This window comes from Gopherus flavomarginatus, chromosome 10, assembly GCF_025201925.1.
Source record: "Gopherus flavomarginatus isolate rGopFla2 chromosome 10, rGopFla2.mat.asm, whole genome shotgun sequence".
NCBI lineage: Eukaryota > Metazoa > Chordata > Testudines > Testudinidae > Gopherus > Gopherus flavomarginatus.
Window position 1 is genome coordinate 4,555,272 of NC_066626.1, and position 19,092 is coordinate 4,574,363.

Genomic DNA, 19,092 nt, shown 5'->3' on the forward strand with positions numbered 1-19,092 from the left:
TGTAAGAGCAGCTAACAGAATGAAGATGAACTCCAATGACAGCAGCGAATCAGAGAATGATACTGAGGAAGAGGAGGAGGAGGAAGAAGAGTTTGCAAATGAACACATTAAGAGACTGGGTGGAGGAAGTAAAGATATGCGGCAGGATGGCACACTTCAGGAGGGAGCTTTTGAGACAGAGGACACATGCCTAGGGCACAAGAGTAAACACAGTTCAGGTGGGAAAAGTGATCTGGCGACGGTCTCACTGATCGATCTGGAAGAACAAATGGCAGAAGACTATGAAGCAGAGACCACTCCAAGAAAGAAAAAGAGAAAACACAGGTGAGTTTCCTGATCGACCTCCTCTGCCTTCTACTTTCTTGTGTTCCTCAGGCTGTCGTCTAGGCCTACCAGACCTCACTGTCCCACTGAACCCAAAGAGGAGCCATCAGAGGCTGTGTGGCCAGCTGCCCATTGCGTTTTGATTGACTGTTTCAGGGGCACTCAAAGGCCCCTTATCTCAGGCTGGAATGTGACATGCTGAGAATGTTACCTTTTCAGGTGTCATTACTGTGGCTGCCCAGTGCCCCACACCCCTAGGCTTCCAGTCGGGTGCCAGATGTACCACAGCTCAGAGGCAAACACTGTAGATACTTCAGCATCTGGGCCTTGTAGGCACTAGCCCTGGTGGTCCGACATGGCTAATGTGAAAGGGTATGTTTCTAGGGCTGGCAGGAAAGTTTGCAGATACGCTATCTATAGAGACTTGGGCCATTAGAATGCAAAGTGTCTGGTAGCGGGTCTTGTTTGGGCCCTGGGGCTGTCCAGTCAGGCGTCAAGACTCATCAGTATGACAGTAAGACACACGAGGTAATTGTGTGCAGCAGTTAGTTTATGTTAGTTCACTTTCTCTGCTCAGCACTGTTGAGGCCTCAGCTGGAGCACTGTGTCCAGTTCTGGGCCCCAAACATTAAGAAAGAAGTGGACAAGTTGGAATGACTCCACAGGAGAGCAACAAAAGTGATAAAAGGTTTAGAAAAACTGACCTATGGGGAAAGGTTAAACAATGTATGTTTAGTCCTGAGAAAAGGAGAGAGAGAGTGTGTGTGTGTGGGGGGGGGGGGGGGGGGGGATCTGATCACAGGCTTCAATTATGTTAAGAGCTGTTATAAAGAGGATGATGATCAATTGTTCTCCATGTTCACTGGAGATAGGACAAGAAATAATGGGCTTAATCTGCAGCCAGGGAGATTTATGGTAGATATTAGGAAAAACTTTCTAACTATAAGGGTAGTTAAGCTCCAGATCAGGCTTCCAAGGGAGGTTGTAGAATCTCCATCACTGGAGGCTTTGAAGAGCAGGTTGGACAAACACCTGTCAGGGCTGGTCTAAGTTTACTTGGTCCTGCCTCAGCACAAGGGGTTGGACTAGATGACTGTTTGAGGTTGGCTCCAACCCCACATTTCTATCTTCTTCTTAGCATATGCACAACATGTCTCAGGTGGCCCATGACCAGCACTCATCATCAGTTTGGGCCACTGATTGGATCATTAGCTTCCCTGGCTTGGGCTGGGTACTGACGGGGAGTGCATCATGAATGCTGATTCATGACTCCAACTTAATGCCTGTGGGGTGCCCCCTAGAGTCCAGTCTCTGTTCCAGTCAAATAGGTGTTTGCAGGGTTCCAAGTCAAGCTCAGTTAGTGGCTCTTACTGGGGCTCCAGTGCCCTGGGTTCCTGCCCAGCTGCTGTTCCTCCATGAGTACCATACAGACCTGCACACAGGTGTATCATCTGGCAGTCTGACTGTTCCACACACGTCTCTGTCCACAGAGTCTGGGGCTTCTCTCCTGCTGCTGTGCAGCTCCCATTCCCAAAACAGAACCTGGCAACATCCTGGTTCAGGACCTGCCTAGGGGAAAGGGAAGTGCAGTGGGAGGGGGTTGATGGGAATTGTTGTTTCCTTCTTTGGGAAGCCTGTGTGATGGATCTGCATCCAGTCAGCTCTGGATGGACCATTGCATGCATGTTGTGACCTGTCAAGGCTCTGGCTGCCACCTCTATGCTGAAGATGAGGGCAGTTGCAATCTGCTCTATTTTATGCACATCAAAGGCCAGATTGCAAAAATGGTGCACACAGAAGTGTATGAACAACTAACCAGTTACCTGCTTGACTGACAATTGGTACGCATGAATTATGCCGATGTGTTTTTGCACAAGCAGTTCTGAAAATCTGAGTCTGAAGTGGGCAAAGTTTGGGCATTACCACTGGGGCATCAGGGAACAATTTTTACCTAATTTATTCTAGAACTTCTGTCCTCAAATGCAAAGGGAGAAACAGATATTATCCCTTGTCAGAAATGTTCAGTTAGCTTGTTTATTCATATGAAAAACAAGCATTTGGTGAGTAGTGGCCAGGGAGAACATGTGTGCCAGGTCTCAGCCACTTACCATCAAACACCCTTCAAAAAAGGTCAGACAAAAGTAGAATGAATAATGGGCAGCTCTGAATTTTGGGGCCTGGAACTTATTAGGGTATTTGGAGGATGTTCAAAATCAGAGAAGGAATCTCGAGTCACTCAGATTCCCCTAATGAGAAATTCCAAATGGGAATCCACCTTCCATTCCTTGCTCCAGGCCTGTCCGCCCTGTGCTGGGACCAGAGCAGGTTTGTTGAGTGCTCCTGTGCAGATAGACATTGTTCAGTCACCATGGTTGCACAAGTCGCTGTGTATGGGAAACCAAATGCACATAGTAGGGAAGTTTGGGCTGTGATGACATCATGTCTCTGGGATCTAGAATTCACAAAACAAAATCTGCAAAATGTTTCTTTAGTTCTATCATCCTAGCTGGCCTGGGAGCTGCCATCTAATGGCAGCACAGGGGCTGCCCAGCCTAGGAGGACAAGGGATGGGGCCTGTCATGGTACAATTCCCCACTCTGAACCTTAGCGTCCAAAAGATGGAGTACCAGCATGAATTCCTCTAAGCTCAGTTACCAGCTTAGAACCTGTAGCGTTGCCACCAACCAGGAAATCCAGTGCCCGGTACACTCTGGTCCCCCAAAAAACCTTGCCTGGGGACCTCCAAGACCCAGATCCTCTGGATCTCAACACAAGGAAAGTAAACCCTTTCCCTCACTGTTGCCCCTCCCAGGCTTCCCCTCCCTGGGTTACCCTGGAAGATCACTGTGATTCAAACCCCTTGAATCCTGAAACAGAGAGGAAAATGCGCCTTCCCCCCTCCTTCTCTCTTCCCCTCCCAGATTCTTCCTGAGAGAAAGTAATCCTGGCACAGAGAGAAATCAGCCTCTCTCTCCCTCTTCCCTCCTTTCTCCCCACCAATTCCCTGGTGAATCCAGACCCAGTCCCCTGGGATCTCACCAGAATTAAAAAAAACAATTAGGTTCTTAAACAAGAAAAGCTTTTAATTAAAGAAAGAAAAACAGTAAAAATGATCTTGTAAATTGAAGATGGAATATGTACTGGGTCTTTCAGCTATAGACGCTGGGAACACCCTCCCAGCCTAAGTATACAAGTACAAATTAAAATCCTTTCAGCAAAATACAAATTTGAACTTCTTCCAGCCAAATACACATTTGCAAATAAAGAAAACAACCATAAGCCTAACTCGCCTTATCTACCTAGTACTCACTAGTCTGACCTTATAAGAGCCTGTATTGGAGAGATTGAAGAGAAACCTGGTTGCATGTCTGGTCCCTCTGAGCCCCCAGAGTGAACAACAACCAAACACTAACAGCACACGCAAAAACTTCCCTCCCTCAAGATTTGAAAGTATCCTGTCCTCTGATTGGCCCTCCGGTCAGGTGACAGCCAGGCTCACTGTTCTTGTTAACCCTTTCCAGGCAAAGAGATATGAAGCACTTCTGTTCTATTAACTTTTCTTATCTGTTTATGACAGGGCCCTTCAGTAAAGCTGGCTAGGAATAGCTCCCTGCAGCCTGCCCACTCTGGTAACCAGGGCATGTCTGCGCTGAGCCACTGCTTTCTCCTCTCTCTCCATTCCAGGCTGCTGTCTATCAACCTGACCAACTGCAAGTATGAGAGCGGTGAGTTGAAGGCAAGCCAGGACTCCTGTTCAGACCATATCTCACTGTGGCAAGTGCTGTGGAGCCCCCACACCTGGCTGGAGAAGGCTGTTAGCACTGGGTTTGGGCTGTGCAATGGCTTTAATGGATTGATTGCTGTTTTGGAGGTGACTTTTGCCCTGGGCCAGCTTGCCCAGACTTTGGGCTGAAGCTCTCTCTGCACTTAGTGGGTGCAGCTCTGGTCACAGCACTGGGAGCTTCCCACCCACACTGCCCCTGCCAGTGCGTCTCACTCACCCCTGGTCTGGAGAGCCTCACCCCTCTAGGGATGAGAAGGGAGTTTAGTCTCCATAGCACATTCTCTATCAAGATTGGCAACAGGGGCTCAGGTACTGCCAGTTGTGAGGCAGGTGTTTGCAGTGTTGACACTCGTGCACTGAAAACTATGCACTCCTTTCACTTACAGTAGGACACTGAGCAGCCTGGGATGGCAGTGATTTGCATATATTACTTGCCTGGGCTGGATCTGTGCAGGAGACCCCTCCCCTCCTGCCAATGCCTCCAGGAATGAACTTTGGGCAGGTGGTTTAGGATTCTCACCTTACTCCTCTCTGTGGGAGGGAGCGATATTAGAATACATATGACAGCATCTCTGTCCAGGTGGCTATTGGCAGGTATTGGTTAATGCCAATTATACACAAGTTCCATATTATGGAGCACAATTGCTATACTGAAAGTTACAGTCTCATCTGCTGTGGAGAGACCACAGAGTTTCTAGATGGAATGATGGACACTGGATACCTCCCCCCGGGAGCTGCCAGATACTATGATGATGGGAACCTTCTAAGAAGCTGAGGTGAACTGGGTATCTCCAAAGAGCTGGGGTCAGGCCCCTGCCCCTTTCCTGGGACCGCCAGACAAATGCGCTTCCAGGGTTGACGTATTTCATTAGTCCAGGAGTGAGATCCAGTGGACAGTTCAGCTAAGGGAGGTGTATGTTCCTGCTGCTTTCCCCAGGATCCCACCGGGTCTTTCTCCCCTTTGGAGGTGTAGGTGGAAGTCCTGGGGTGTTCTTTCCTTTGCCTGTCTCTTCCCATCTACTTCAGCTGAGAGATGTGTGAACGCTTGGGGCCCATCTCCCGATCCCACTTGGAGATGCCTCTTGCCATGTGCTTGCTTTGCTACAGTGAGGCGTGCTGCCCGACACTGTGGTCTAAAAGAAGTGGGGGAGGATGAGGAGTGGACGGTGTACTGGACTGACTGCTCGGTCTCTCTGGAGCGCGTCATGGAAATGAAGAGGTTTCAGGTAAAGACCCCTCCATGGACAGGCCGCGAGTGGGAGTTGCTCAGGCAAGGACGAGGAAGGGAGGAGTTGGTTGGATGTCATGCGGTGCCATGAAGTAGAGTATCCAAGGTCAGCATCGGTGCTACTCTTCTGTTACCTATGGGACAATCCCCACAGCCTGTCAATGTCTGTACCAGGGAGAGCAGGATCCCTGCAGCACTCTGAGCCTTTACCCCATTAGTACCCCTGAGGTGGAGCCATCAGCCACAGGTTGAAGGACAGCTGGAGAGCTGCCATCCTCTCTGTTGCTGAGTCCTTGTTCAGCACATGGTTCTTGTTCATCAGCTGCTCCTCTCCGTGAATCATGCTGTTCTTGGAGAGGGGAAGCCACAGGTTTGAGAGAAGAGTGAACTCACCTCCCACTGATGGGGCTCAGAGCAAGCACACCTAGCAGAGCAGCTGTCTTCCTGTCCTGTTCTTCCCTGAACTGACTCACATTGGCTCTGGAGGGTTATCACTTCTGCTCCTTTTGCCGACTTCTCCTTTCTGCTACACATTGTTTCAGAAAATCAACCATTTCCCGGGGATGACAGAGATCTGCCGGAAGGACCTGCTGGCCCGCAACCTCAACCGCATGCTCAAACTCTTCCCCAAAGAGTACAGCATCTTCCCCCGCACCTGGTGCCTGCCTGCTGAGTGAGTGACCAGCACTGCCAGCCAGCAGCAGCAGGACAGATGGATGCTGTCTGCAGGGAAGGGAGGTCAGAGTAGTGGGAACCACTGGACTTAGCTTCCGTGGGGAAGGTGCTTTCTGGAGGATCCGCTGCTGACTCTGGGCCTCAGTAGCCTTCCTTGGAATGTAAGACGATGGGGCTCTATATTTAAAGAGTCCCAGATCTCGGATTGTAATCACACTGTATTAGGTTGTGGAATCGTTCTCCTCACGGAAGGGGTAGGAGCCCCATCCCTAGAGGGATTTAAATCTGAATTGGACTAAGCCTCAGGAAATAGACTGCAAAGGAATCCTGCCCTGGCCCTCAGTGTGCAGAGGGATGATCCTAAAAGGTCGTTTTTGTTTCTGACTTCTGTGATTCTGTGGGATTTCCCCTGACAGTCCATGAGCACCCCTCCTTGGTCAGCTGGAGGGATCCTTCAGGGTGGTGTGCAGGACCTGGCCGCTCCTGGGTGGAGCGCAAGGCTCATTGCTAGCCATGTGTCTGCCGTGGTGCCATGGTCTCAGCTGGCTGCCTCCCAGCACACAAGCACCCTTGGCTTTGTCCTTTGCAGGGGCGGGAGGCTTTCAGCACACAATCCAGAAGAGGGCTAGAAGGGATCACAGCAGTATGTGGTGAGGCATCAGTTCACAGGCAGAGGGATCAATAACCTGTGGACAGGGCGTTCAAACTGGGGCCTGAAGCACACTCCTAGCTTCATATTTAGGCATCTAAATAAGTGGCCTGACTTTCAAAATTGAAGTGCCCAGCAGCTGGCATTGGAACCAATCAGTGTGCAGCACTGTTGGAGATTAGGCCATCTCTGGCCTCCTCTCATGTCCATCCCTGTCCTGGCTATGCCCCAGGTCAGAGCACCCTGGCCTGGGCCTCCGGCCTCCTCTCATGTCCATCCCTGTCCTGGCTATGCCCCAGGTCAAAGCACCCTGGCCTGGGCCTCCGGCCTCCTCTCTCGTCCATCCCTGTCCTGGCTATGCCCCAGGTCAGAGCACCCTGGCCTGGGCCTCCGGCCTCCTCTCATGTCCATCCCTGTCCTGGCTACGCCCCAGGTCAAAGCACCCTGGACTGGGCCTCCGGCCTCCTCTCTCGTCCATCCCTGTCCTGGCTATGCCCCAGGTCAGAACACCCTGGCCTGGGCCTCCGGCCTCCTGTCACATCCATCTCTGTCCAGTTTGGCAAATGTGTTTTCAGGAGAGCCCGCAGGAAAGCTGCAGTTGTAGTTTATTGTTTCATTCTCCTTTGTGGCCAGGGTTGGTTACTTTCCCCCTGCTCCCTCCACAGTAGTAGAGCTAAAACCTTGCTGGGTCCTGACTAGGCAGCAGCTGCTGTTCTGTTACCCTTTCTCTGTGGCGGAGGCGGTGCTGAGAGCCGTAAAGGCTTTCTCCCCCAGGCTGTGATGAGACAGTGATAAATAATGTTCTTCAGGAGTAGCCCAGTGTGGTGCAGGACTGCTCTTCTGGCTGCTCCACCAGTGCTGAGCCCTGCATGGCCCAGCATGCAGTGCTCCAAACAGCCATGAGTCCTGCAGCTCTAACAGTCACTGCTTCTTCATTACATAGCTATCGAGGTTTCCAGGCCTACGGGCGCATGAGGAAAAACAGGACGTACATCTGCAAGCCAGACAGTGGCTGCCAGGGGAGGGGCATCTTCATAACCCGCAACCCAAAGGAGATTAAACACGGGGAGCACCTGATCTGCCAGCAGTACATATCCAAGGTAACAGGGCTCCCACTGTCCTGGAAAAAAGGTGTGAGCTGGCCTCCCATGTCCTTCCGGTGTCCTGTGCCCCACTCCTGCCAGCCTGCCACTGTGAAAGCTCAGCCAGCAGCATTGAGGTTGCCACCTCCCAGCAGGGCCATCCTCAGTCTGCCCTCAGCACTTCTTCCCAGCTGGGAATGCAGAGCCTGAGCCATGCAGTTAGCAATGCTATTGTATCTCACGGGCACTCCTCCCTTTTCTCTCACAGCCCTTCCTTATTGATGGCTTCAAATTTGACCTGCGAATCTACGTCCTGGTCACATCCTGTGACCCCCTGAAGATTTTTGTCTATGAGGAAGGGCTGGCCCGGTTTGCCACCATGAGGTACATCGAGCCCAGCAGCAGCAACCTGGTAAAGAAGGGACGTTTCCAAGCAACTGGCGTAGCGTCAATAGGATTAACACACACTTGTCCTAAGGGCACGCAGACACTGGGAAGTCAGGGCCTCGTTCTCTTCTTCTCTCTCCTCTGCTTCCTGCTCTGTTCTGCTTTTCCCCCATTCCTTTTGCTCCATGTCAGGATGGTTATTTCAGGAGCTCCAGGATCCCCCCGGTGCACAGCCCCCATTCCCTCCGGTCTGCTCTGCTCCCTGCTTTGCCCAGGCTTCAGGGGCAGAACAGGGAGCAGGGTGATTATTCCCCTGGCAGCATCCAGAGATGGCAGGAGGCCAAATGGAGAATGGGGAGATGGGAAGGGAAAGGGAGAAATAATAAATGGAGATATACCTGTCTCCTAGAACTGGAAGGGACCCTGAAGGGTCATTGATTCCAGCCCCCGGCCTTCACTAGCAGGACCAAGTACTGATTTTGGCAGATGGTTCCTCAGAAGCCATTGCCAGCGGCTTAGATGACACCAGTCTCCATGCAGCTCTAATTTGTGCTGGGGTGGACAATCTGAGAGATGCGTCCAGGACCAGCTGGCTGCTGCTGCACCGAGCAGATTTCAGCCACAGCGGGCCCATACCACCTGTTCATAGGTTTGTGTGGTTTTGATGCTGACCTGAAATCAGGCATCTCAGAGTGAAGGGGCGAAGAATTTAGGCCTGGGGTGAAGGAATGGCCTTGGGGAGGGGAGGAGGTGGTGGTGCTGGGGTAGAGGTGAACAGCAGTTGCTGGATAGAAGGCTAAGCATTGCTGGGCATCTGGGGCCTTTTGTCTCTCACTGGCACTTGGAGATTGAGTGTGAAGGTCTCTTGCTGTCCCTCTCTCAGGATGATATCTGCATGCACCTAACCAACTATGCTATCAACAAACATAATGAAAACTTCATCCGAGACGACATGATGGGCAGTAAGAGGTACCATCCTGCCTATGCCACCAGATCCCCTCATTCACCTCCTGCTGGGAGGCCCTATTGATGGGGCTGGCATGCTTCCTTCACTGGGGCTGCGTGCTGTAGAGGCTCACCCCGTGTCAACGTTCTCTTTTAAGGTCACAGGTGGAGGTCACCTGCGTCAGTGTCTTGGGCTCCTAGGCCAACTGTCTCTTTGCTTGTTAATTCTGAGCACAGAACTGCCCCCTCAGGGGCTCCTGTATCTGGAGTGCCTCTGGGGCTGTCTGGCTTTGTAAGAAACAGCACCAGGGCTCAGTCCCCTGAGTTCCCCATGCCTTTCTGACCCATGGAGCCAGTGTGGTGACATTGCTTGCTACTGCTGCAGAAGCACTTTGACTTGGACAGGTCTGATCACCACCTTGTTCCCCAAACAGGAAACTGTCTACCTTGAATGCCTGGATGATGGACAACAGCTGCAACACAACAGAACTCTGGGAAGACATTGAGGACATCATTATAAAGACCCTTATCTCAGCCCACCCTGTTCTGAAGCACAACTACCGCACCTGCTTCCCCAACCACATCACTGGCTGTGCCTGCTTTGAGATTCTGGGCTTTGACATCCTGCTAGACAGAAAGCTGAAACCCTGGCTGCTGGAGGTGAGTGAAAACCCCTCCGGTGGCCTGGAACTCTCCCCCTCTGCACAGCAGATGGTTGGGGGCTTTTGTCGCCCAAGGAGAGAAGTAGAACTAACACCTGGGGCAAGTTGCAGACAGTTTTAGTTTGATTGATGCTGCCACCTGCAATCTCTGCAGCTCTCCGTTCAATGAGGAGCTCTGGAGGCAAATAGCCAAGTAATCTCCAGTGCACAAGGAAATGTTGCCCAAGTTCCTGGGGTAATAACGGGGACTTCCCTGAGTCACAGGGCTGCGTGGCTCTCGCAGCACCAGTCAGACCTGCATGTGCCCTCCTCAGTGTCCTTGGTGGTCAGTGAGAGGCCAGTGGCTGATCTTTAGATGGCAGTTTGTGCCAGGAAAGCAGCAACAGCCAGCAGCAACCCCACGCAGCAGCACAATGCTTACTGCTGTTCCCATGGTAGGAAAGAGTGCAACTGTAGGACAAGGGGCTGCCTGAGAGGAAAGAAGGGTCTGAGGCTGCAATCTGGCTGCCTGCAGCAGATTTGTAGAGCTGCGCATGTGCCACTTGTCTTGGCAGGTGAATCACTCGCCCAGTTTCACCACGGACTCGCGCTTGGACCGAGAGGTGAAGGACGCTTTGCTCTGTGACACCATCAAGCTGATAAACCTGCGAGCCTGTGACAAGAGGAAGGTGCTGGAAGAGGACAAGCGACGGGTGAAGGAGCGACTCTTCCAGGCCCACCAGCCACCTCGTGAAGCCAGGTACTGCTTCCCCCAAGGAGGAGTGCTGCAGGCCTTTGGGGAGAAGAGAACAGAGGAACAAGCATGAGAGGCCAAAGGCTGCTTTGTGGCCATTTGAAATCCCTCTGAGGTTGTGGCACTGTCGAGAACATTGTCACCTGTAACAAGGGGAGTGGGCCCAGACTTTCATCATTCTACGGGAGATCCATGATTGAGGCTCCCAGCCTCTGGGACGTGTCTGATTCCTGGGACTCTGTAAGCAGCCTGGGACGGGGCTGAGTCCTACCTCTCCCATTCAGTTGCATCTGCTTTGGTCACAAGGCCCTCCCTGGCCATCCTGGAGCACCCTACCTGGTGACACGTGGCCTTTTTCCCACAAATGCTTTGAGACTCCAACTTCTCCATAGGGTTGCCAACTCTGACTGAAGCTATTTAGGGAGATATTCCTCCCCACCCCAACATGATGTAATGTCATTTTCTTAAAATATCCTATTAAAATCTCCCAGATTGCTTTCAATAGTCTCTGCGAGATTGATGCCGATTCCGGGAGACTCCCAGCCAATCCTGGAGGGTTGACAATCCTACTTCTCCACAAAGCAGCATTGCCTCCTTGCCCACTCGTGCAGACGTGTCTACTCACGTCTAAAGCCAATGCACAACTGTTGAGGCCAGTTTGGATTGGCCGCCTATTGAGGCAGGGTGGGCAGGAGCTCCCTCCCACACACCAGTTTCAATTAATTACATTAGGTAACTAAAGCTTGGACCTGTGGTGTGCTCTGCTGCCCCTGGGTCCAGAGGTGCTCAAACTAGGGTGCTGGGGGAGCTGCTGCACCCCTGGATTGAAGTGTTTTCCATCATATCCAGGGGTTACAGTTATGTTCAAGGGCTTTCAGCCCCTCCACTATAAAAACTGCTCCAACCCCATTGCATGGGGCTGGGCTGCCCCCTCTCCCAGGCTGGAGTGCTCAGAGCTGGATGAAAGGTGGCAGGCCCAGCTGAGACACCTGAGCTCTTGTGAACTGGTACTCTTGGCTGAGAAGGGTGGGGACAGTGAGAGGAGCTCTGAGCCTCCCTGCTTTGCCTGTACTGCCCAGCTGGAGGAGATACCGACCCCGAGTGGGAGATGCATTGGCTTGGTGCAGTGAATGCACGCCGGGGTTCCCAGATCGGGAGGGGAAGGGAAGGGGAAAAAAGCCAGCTAGACTCTTGGACAGGGCAGCGTCTGGAACTTGTCTCAGCCTGCTGCCTGTACAACAGTCTCCAGGGATGTGTCTCCATGGCTCCTCCTGCTTTCATCTTTATTTTCTGATGGCAGACGTGAGAAGTTAGAGAGCAGCCAGGCGGCCTGGCTGGCCCAAGCGGAGAAGTATGAGAACACGCACCTGGGAGGGTACCAGCGCATTTACCCCACGCACGAGACAGACAAGTATGAGCCATTCTTCAAGCACAGTGGCTCCCTCTTCCAGGAGACGGTGGCTTCCAAGGCAAGAGAGAAGTGTGCCAGGTACATTGCTCCTGTGGAAAAGCCCTCCTCATTGGATGCCATGGGGCAGAGAGTGTTCACCGCTGGTCTCTCTGCTGGGAACACCTGCTGCTGCCTAAAGCATGGGCTATGGGTGGGGGAGTGCCTAGGAGAGGAGCCCTGGCTCCATTGCCAGGGGATGGGGAAGGCACTGTGTCCTCCACATAACCTCTCTGCCCTGCCTCTGGATCTGAGAGGGAGACATGCCAGAGTCCATTGTTTATGGATTCTGGAAGTGGTTTATAGCATGCGTCCTGCTGCATCTGAGTAGGCCCCGTCTCCACCCTATCTAGGTGGCACAACCTGGTGCAAAGGGCATTTCCTTATGGGGATGGTAACAGCTTTTGAAAGCCCGGGGCCATTTCCCAGCACATTTGTCATCCCGGATCCTGCTCCTGATAGCAACCTTTGGCTGTGCTGTATGTCCCCTCCATTGGGGTCAGCACAGCTTGGCACAAGATCTCACACTGAGCATCAGTGACCAAGATTGTTGGTTCGTGCCAGGCAGCAGCTGGAGGAAATTCGCTTGAAGCAAGAGCAACGAGAGGTTACTACTGGGAAGAAGAAAAAGGAGCGAAAGGAGAACCTGCAGGGAAAGTCCGCTGGAGAGAAATCCCGCATCCGCAGCAAGGCCAAGGCTCCTCCCACTCGCCTCACCTACAACAGCGCCAGGACCTGCGACAGGAAGGTACCACTGCTCCAACCAGCATGCAGCTCCATGGGGCGGGTCAGATGGAGCCACCTGGCACCAGAAGGAGAGCTGGGGGCACTGACGTCTCCCACCCCAGCCAAGGACAGAGCTCGTCTTCATGGAGTTTGTACTGCTGCTGACCTGTGCTGGGAACAGCCAGCCCATGGAAGTCTATGGCCCCCCCACCCCCTTACCCCTGCCTGGAGTCTGTGGCCAGAGTCTTCTTCCTGCTCCACACTGGAACTTGTGGCCCAGGCCCTGTTCCTGACCCCAGCATAGTTTGTGGCCGCAGTCGCTCTCCTCCCTCTGTTAATCTGTGGCCCAGCCCCCCAGACCATGCTGTAATTCGAGGTGTATTTCTGTCCTAAGGTGCAGCAGATGGTGCCAAGGGCCTAATCTGTAGCTATTTTACAGCTCATAAATTGGAAGCAGCTCCGGTTCCCAAAGGGGGAGCGAGGGGCCATGGGGGGCCAGGGGACACACGCAAGCCTTTGGCAACTCACCAAAATATTTGAAGTTCATAAATTGCAGGGTGCTGACGCTGGCTCTTTGGCGAGCGGCGTGATGTGCGATGTGGGGGGGTAACCCCTAGCCCTCCCCCTGAGCCGCATCCCCCTCTGCAGCCTGTCTCCCTCACTCTTTGCTTCTCTCTCTTTCTACTCAAGTGGTGATCTGGGAAAAAAAGTTTAGGGAGGGCCCTGACTCCCCTGGCCAGGGACCATGGAGGGATCCTGTGTGGTATGGGGCAAGGGGTTCAGCCCCGGAAAGAGGGCTCTGCCTTTTGGACAGTGCTTTCAAAAATAAAAATCAAGGTTTCTTGGGGGAGGGGGCTTTGTTTGTTTCAAGTGACTGGAAAATTTCAACTGAGTTGAGAGTTCGTCCCAACATTTTTCAGTTTGCTTGAACAGCTGGTTTTTTGGCCTGGATACATCTCAAGGGAAAGCAATGCCAACTCAGGGCCACTCAGTACCCACCAATGCCCACCCAGGGACCCCAGCCCGGATGTGGCGGTCTTGAGCCTGGGCATGCGCCCTGGAATGAGAATTGACAAGAAACAAAAGTAAAACTCACCTTCCCCCGCCAACCCCGAATAAAATGAACCCCCGTGTGCTGCCCATGGCTCTCACTATCCGTGCGAGTCTGGAAGCCCAGCGCTGTCCCAGCTGTGAGTGGGGGGACGGGCGTGAGGACAGGTTTGCTTTTAAGCTGGTGGTTTTGAACTGATTGTCTGGGAGGGGGGTGGGGTACGTGATGCAAGCAGTGCAGAGAGACAACGCGGCTGTCTCTGTGCTTGGCAGGGGCACAACAGCGGGCAGAGCCGGTGCCCAGGGATTGGGCCTTTGGCCGCAAGTGCAGCTGGATCCAGCTCAGCAAATACCACCCAAGCCAAACGTCTGCCCCTGTGGCTGTGGCAGAGGTCAGGATGGGCCCAGGGAAGATCTGTCCCTAGCCATGACGTGTAGAACTAATGTGAATGAAATTATTTTTAGTTATTCACTGTATCAATGTAACCTCTGTTCACCATTTCATTACACTTACCATTTTACTTACAATGTGACTTTTGTGCACTATTGTCATTCAAAACCCATTTTAAAATGCTTACTCCATTTTGTGAAAGGCTTGTGCTGCAGTCTCCATTTTTGCGAGCCCTGCTGTAATTTTATTAGTTTATTTTAGATGTGTGAATGAGGTATGTATGGGTGATAGAATCAACCTCCAGCACCAGCTTGTCCTGATGAGATAAAGTTCAAATACCAACAGCTGAAGACCTAGACAACAGCCCAAAACAAAGTAAGACGCATCCACCCAAAAAAGAAAAGGACAAAAGAAACAACAGAAGGAAGATCAAAACCAGGTTCAAGGCTGACAGTCACGCCTGCAATTGGCGGGTGATCAGTTCAAACCCAGAGGCAGCGTGACACAGCAAGATCTATAGACTTTGAATCCAAACTAAAAGCCTACAAAAAGAAGAGTGAGATGAGAGACTTTGGGTAACGTTCTGCTATCAACATCAAGGGGCATCAGTGCGCGCCCGACAGAGACCCAGCTCCTCCTCGTGCCCAGCTTTCCTGGCCAGTTAGCTGCCACGAGCTACGATCCCAAGCTGCGAACTCAAGCCATGAACTCAAGCTACAATCGGGACTGGGAACTATCCAGCAGCTGCAGAACATTTTGGAGGGGGGGGTGTGAGTGTATGTGTATAAGCATTGAGGTATTTGCTAGTAGTTATAGATCAATAATAAATGTGGCATCTTTGTCTTGACCCCTAAAATGATCTTGTGTGGTTTTGTCTGTACAACAGAAGCAGCCCCTTGGATCCTCACTAGCCTTGCTCTGGGCCACGGCGCTTTTCCCTGGGGCACATCCAGCTGCGAGCTGCTATTGGGGGGGCCTCGGAAGAAAGGGGGCACTTTCCCTTTAACAGCAACTGAGTGGGAGGGGGCTGGCAAATGAGACTGCAGGTGCACTCCCCCCCCCCGGGTGCAGGGAGCCAAGCAAAACACCTGGCCGTGGCTCAGGTCTTCCAGCTTGCATCACAGCATCCTGCTCTCAGCCAAGGGCCCTGGCTCTGGAGTCATCCATCATGTCCCATCAGCCCAGGAGGGGTGGGGAGGCTTTAACTCTTGGGACACCAAAGGCAAGGCATCAAGGTTCGGTGGGCTTTTTAATTGCACACAGGGAAACTGAGGCACGAGGCCACACAGTGAGTCTGGCAGAGGACCCAAGGGTCCTGTGCTCTTGCCTCTAAACCAGGCTGCCTCCAACCCTCCTCCTCCTCCAGGAGAGCCCTCTCCCTGATATGGGATCCCATCTCACTCCCCAATGACTCTGGGAGATCACCCTCCCAGCAGAGCCCCAGAGCCCATCCCTGGCCCTAGAGGAGACAGGCTCCTTCTCCAGTCAGTTTCCCTTGAGCTGGGGCCAGCAGCCCCCTGTGATGCCCCTTTCCCCAAGCCAGCCAGTCCCCCCTCCTGCCATGGAGGAGGGAGAGTTCAGAACTCATCTCCACTGAGAAGGCGGCCGGCCCATGGAACCCAGCGAGGCCCCTCTCTCTGGTTGGAGAGGTGGGGGGAGGCAGATGGAGGGAAAGTGAGTGGGGGAAGGGGTATCTCTCCAGCAGGCTTTGAAGAGCCACATGAAAACCGCATCCTCACAGCGCTTTGAACTGCAGCCAGGGCCCCCACAGTTCTCAGATGCAAACACTCAGGCTGCACCGATCACCAGGCGGCATTCGCTCACAGCTCAAGAATGCCAGGGCCTCAGGCTCTGCAGGTCTGGGAGCAGCAGTCCTCACCCCCAAGCTCGGCGAGCATGCTCGGTGAATGAGCATACCTCATTCACACATCTAAACTAAACTGCTCCAAACCAGTCAGTACTATCCAGATAACGGGAACATGAGATTTTACACTTACCAATCAAATATTAACACGCAAGGGTCTTTGTCTGAATGTGTATAAAAGGTTTGTGAAATTTGTGTAAGACAGAGTCTTTTGTACCAAGGTACAGGCTCTCCTTTTTCTGCAGAATAAAGCATTTTTTTCCTTATCCCTCTCAGGCTGTTAATTGGCTCTCAGCTAGGCAGACCCGATATTTCGGTAACAGTTTCTAGCGACCTCAGATGGGACTCTCTTAGCTCGGACATTGGACTCCAGACGGCGAACTAGGAGCGGCGCCACTGGGGTGCTTAACCCCTTTTCCTCACTTCTCCGCAACCCCTGGGGTTCGTGCTCCGATAACGTGAGCCCTAATAGGATAAGGAAATACTATCTGGTTCTGGTTAGAGGCGGGCCTCTTATCTGGTTCTGGTTCTGTTCTGTTTAACCAGTTACTGTTGTTTTTCTGCTCTGTATACATTTGGGCGTTAGGAGTGTGGGTGGAACTGAACCTCTCGTTCGTAATTCCTCGGAGTGGAAGCCATGCGTGCGAGGAAGCTCTGAGGTTGAACTGAGATCCTTCTGTCCCGTCCTCTGTAGCGGTCAGTGTAATAGAAGTAGAAAAACCTGGATTACACTGTAATTCCCTCTGTTCTCTGTGTAATTCTCTTTTCTGTTTGAGCGTCAGCAGACAGATGGGTGAGTCTCTGGATAAACCCTCTAAGGGGTTTGGATTGTATGTTAAGTAATTGTTTTTATCCGCTGTTCAGAAAGGAATGTCAAGAGGAAATTGAATAGTTAAACGCCAGTGGGCCATGTGTTTTTGTCCAGGTGACAAGCCTCACGAGGGAGGACTCCGGGTAGTCTTGTGAGTAGGAATGTTTAAGGGAAGAGACCAGGAGGGGTGGGGGCTAGTTGAGAATCCCGCCCTCCTAGCTAAAGTGGTAGTGGAACAAGTTGGTGCCCAGGGAAGGGATGGTTCAGCGAGAAAAGCAGGATTGGGCCCAAGCGGGCAGGCAACAGACAGAGAGATTGGAAAACAGGTTGGAAAATTTTAAGGGTGTAGTGGAAGGAAGGAATAAGTAAGTGTAAGCATGGGGATTTCAAATACTCAGGACGATACTTAAAATGGTGATTTGAGTTGATAAATGTGGCTGTTGGGAGACAAGCAAGTGATTTAAGGAAGAGTGAAAAGTTAACTCTGTAGTTGCTGGAGGGAACAGCAGTTGAACTTTGTAAAAATGCTAAATAGGAAAGTTCTTGGTGTCTTTGAAATGTTTGTAAATAAATTCAGGCAAAGAAATGATTAGATTGCAATCATTTTGCTATGAATAATTTAGTTGAATTAGCTAAAGGATGTATACAGTGCTATGTAATTAAAATTTTATTGGGCTCTGAGGAGCACTGTAAGTAGTGATGTTTTCTTTCAGTGTTTGAAAGCAGGCGTTAAAAGTAAAAAGCAATCAAAATTCTGGTAAAGTTAATTATGTCCCTTTTAAGGTAAGAATCTTTGAGCTATGAATAGCTTTGGATCCAGAAGCAAGCCAGAAAGCATCTGTATTAATGCAAATTATCTAACTGATAAGGTAGAAGCCACTGAAACCTGGGCTGCCTATGAAGCAAATACAAGAAAATATGGGGTAATTCCTCTGTTTTGCCTGAAGTCAACAAGGATATTTGTATATTTTAAGCGATGATTGACTGCCCAGAAGGAGTAGATCTCTGTTTTTTTGTCTTTCAGATAATGAGAGAAAACTGATGCCAGCTGAACAGCATTCAACGTACCATGCATTTACTGGCACAAAAGGAATTTTGTTTTGTGTTCTATGTTCTGTCTTGTGGTGATTGTCTTGTGGCTGGAATTGTTGTGTTTAGTGTTTTCATGGGATGGTCTGGTTTGGAATCAGGCAGAGGTTGGATTGGAATGCAGATACTTGTTTTGTTCAACTTGGAATACAAGGTGTTTGGATAAATCAGGAGAATGTGATATACTAAAGTCTAATACATCTCTTTTAGTAAGAAAAAAAACATCATTGGCCAAATCTCTTAATTGAAAAAGATTGTTATTAAAATTTGCATACCAACAGTCTTTGGAAGCAAAGACATGAAAAGTTAACCTACTCCCTATATTGTACATGGGATCTTTCTGGCTACCTCAGATTTCTAGCCAGAGGTTGAATTGAATGAACTCCTCAAAGTGGGTGTGCTTGTTCTAGCTTGTTGCTCCAAAGCTCTGTAATAAAGTTATTTTAGTAAAAGGGTATATGTGGCATACATTGACTAATAAGACTAATATACTGTATAATGGCAATGTTTTTGTGTTCATTGTTGGGAAAAGGTGTATGAGTGAAGAGTGAAAGTTTCCTTTATAGGTTAAAAGAAGCCAAGGAGGGAAAAAGAAAAAAGAATAAAATAAGTTAACTGGAAAGAAAAAAATATAGCTAGCAAGCTCAGGCTAAAGATAAGACACTGACTCCATTCAAGGACACTGCTCATGGCTAAGACTTGGCTGACAACCAAGAAAGGGGGGGGCATGAATGTGCCCAAACAGCTGTGAGATCTGCAAAACACTGCCAGCCATTAATGAAATGTGTTAGGTTTCTTTTCTCACAGGTAAAGAAGGGCTACCCAAAGACCCTAGCAGCCCTGCCACTCCTTGGAACCAGGAGACTGGATCTATGTAAAGGCCCACGCTAGAAAGGCCCTTATTAAGTCCTGCTGACTACCAACACCACTGTGAGGTGCCCAAGACTGACTGCCTGTACCCATGATTCTCACTGCCAAAAGATCCCTCCAGCTCGGAAGGATTCTCCTACTGATGATTAGCCTATTTCTCCTTCTAGCTCCACTGTGGCTTCTGGACAGCAGGGGAAAAGTACAAGGTGAAGTGCTAGTAACCTCTCCCTTGTCCACTGACAGATCTACTGTGCCTTTGCATTTTTCTAGAAAAAGCAAAACCATTACAGGGTGATGTGCTGGTAACCTCTCCCCTGTAGGATGCTGAACCATGACTGTTTCGGGGAAGAAGAAGGAACACTCACTCCACTGACA

General features: G+C 51.0%; 2 protein-coding genes across 2 annotated transcripts in view; both read left to right on the forward strand.

Annotated features, from left to right (window-relative positions):
- LOC127030279 (tubulin polyglutamylase TTLL13-like) overlaps positions 1–19,092 on the forward strand; it is a 195,500-nt gene that overhangs the window by 20,315 nt on the left and 156,093 nt on the right. Inside the window, 1 exon segment of the mRNA XM_050916484.1 lies at positions 7–324. Coding sequence (XP_050772441.1) covers positions 20–324 — 305 coding nt within the window. The 5' untranslated portion in view covers positions 7–19.
- Positions 264–16,744, forward strand: LOC127030042 (tubulin polyglutamylase TTLL13-like). The gene is made up of 12 exons (XM_050915953.1): positions 264–324; positions 3,902–4,049; positions 5,216–5,334; positions 5,879–6,009; positions 7,604–7,760; positions 8,011–8,154; positions 9,013–9,098; positions 9,509–9,734; positions 10,291–10,475; positions 11,770–11,958; positions 12,481–12,664; positions 16,724–16,744. Exons 2-12 carry the CDS (start codon positions 3,965–3,967, stop codon positions 16,742–16,744), a joined length of 1,527 nt encoding a protein of 508 aa, XP_050771910.1. The 5' UTR covers positions 264–324; positions 3,902–3,964.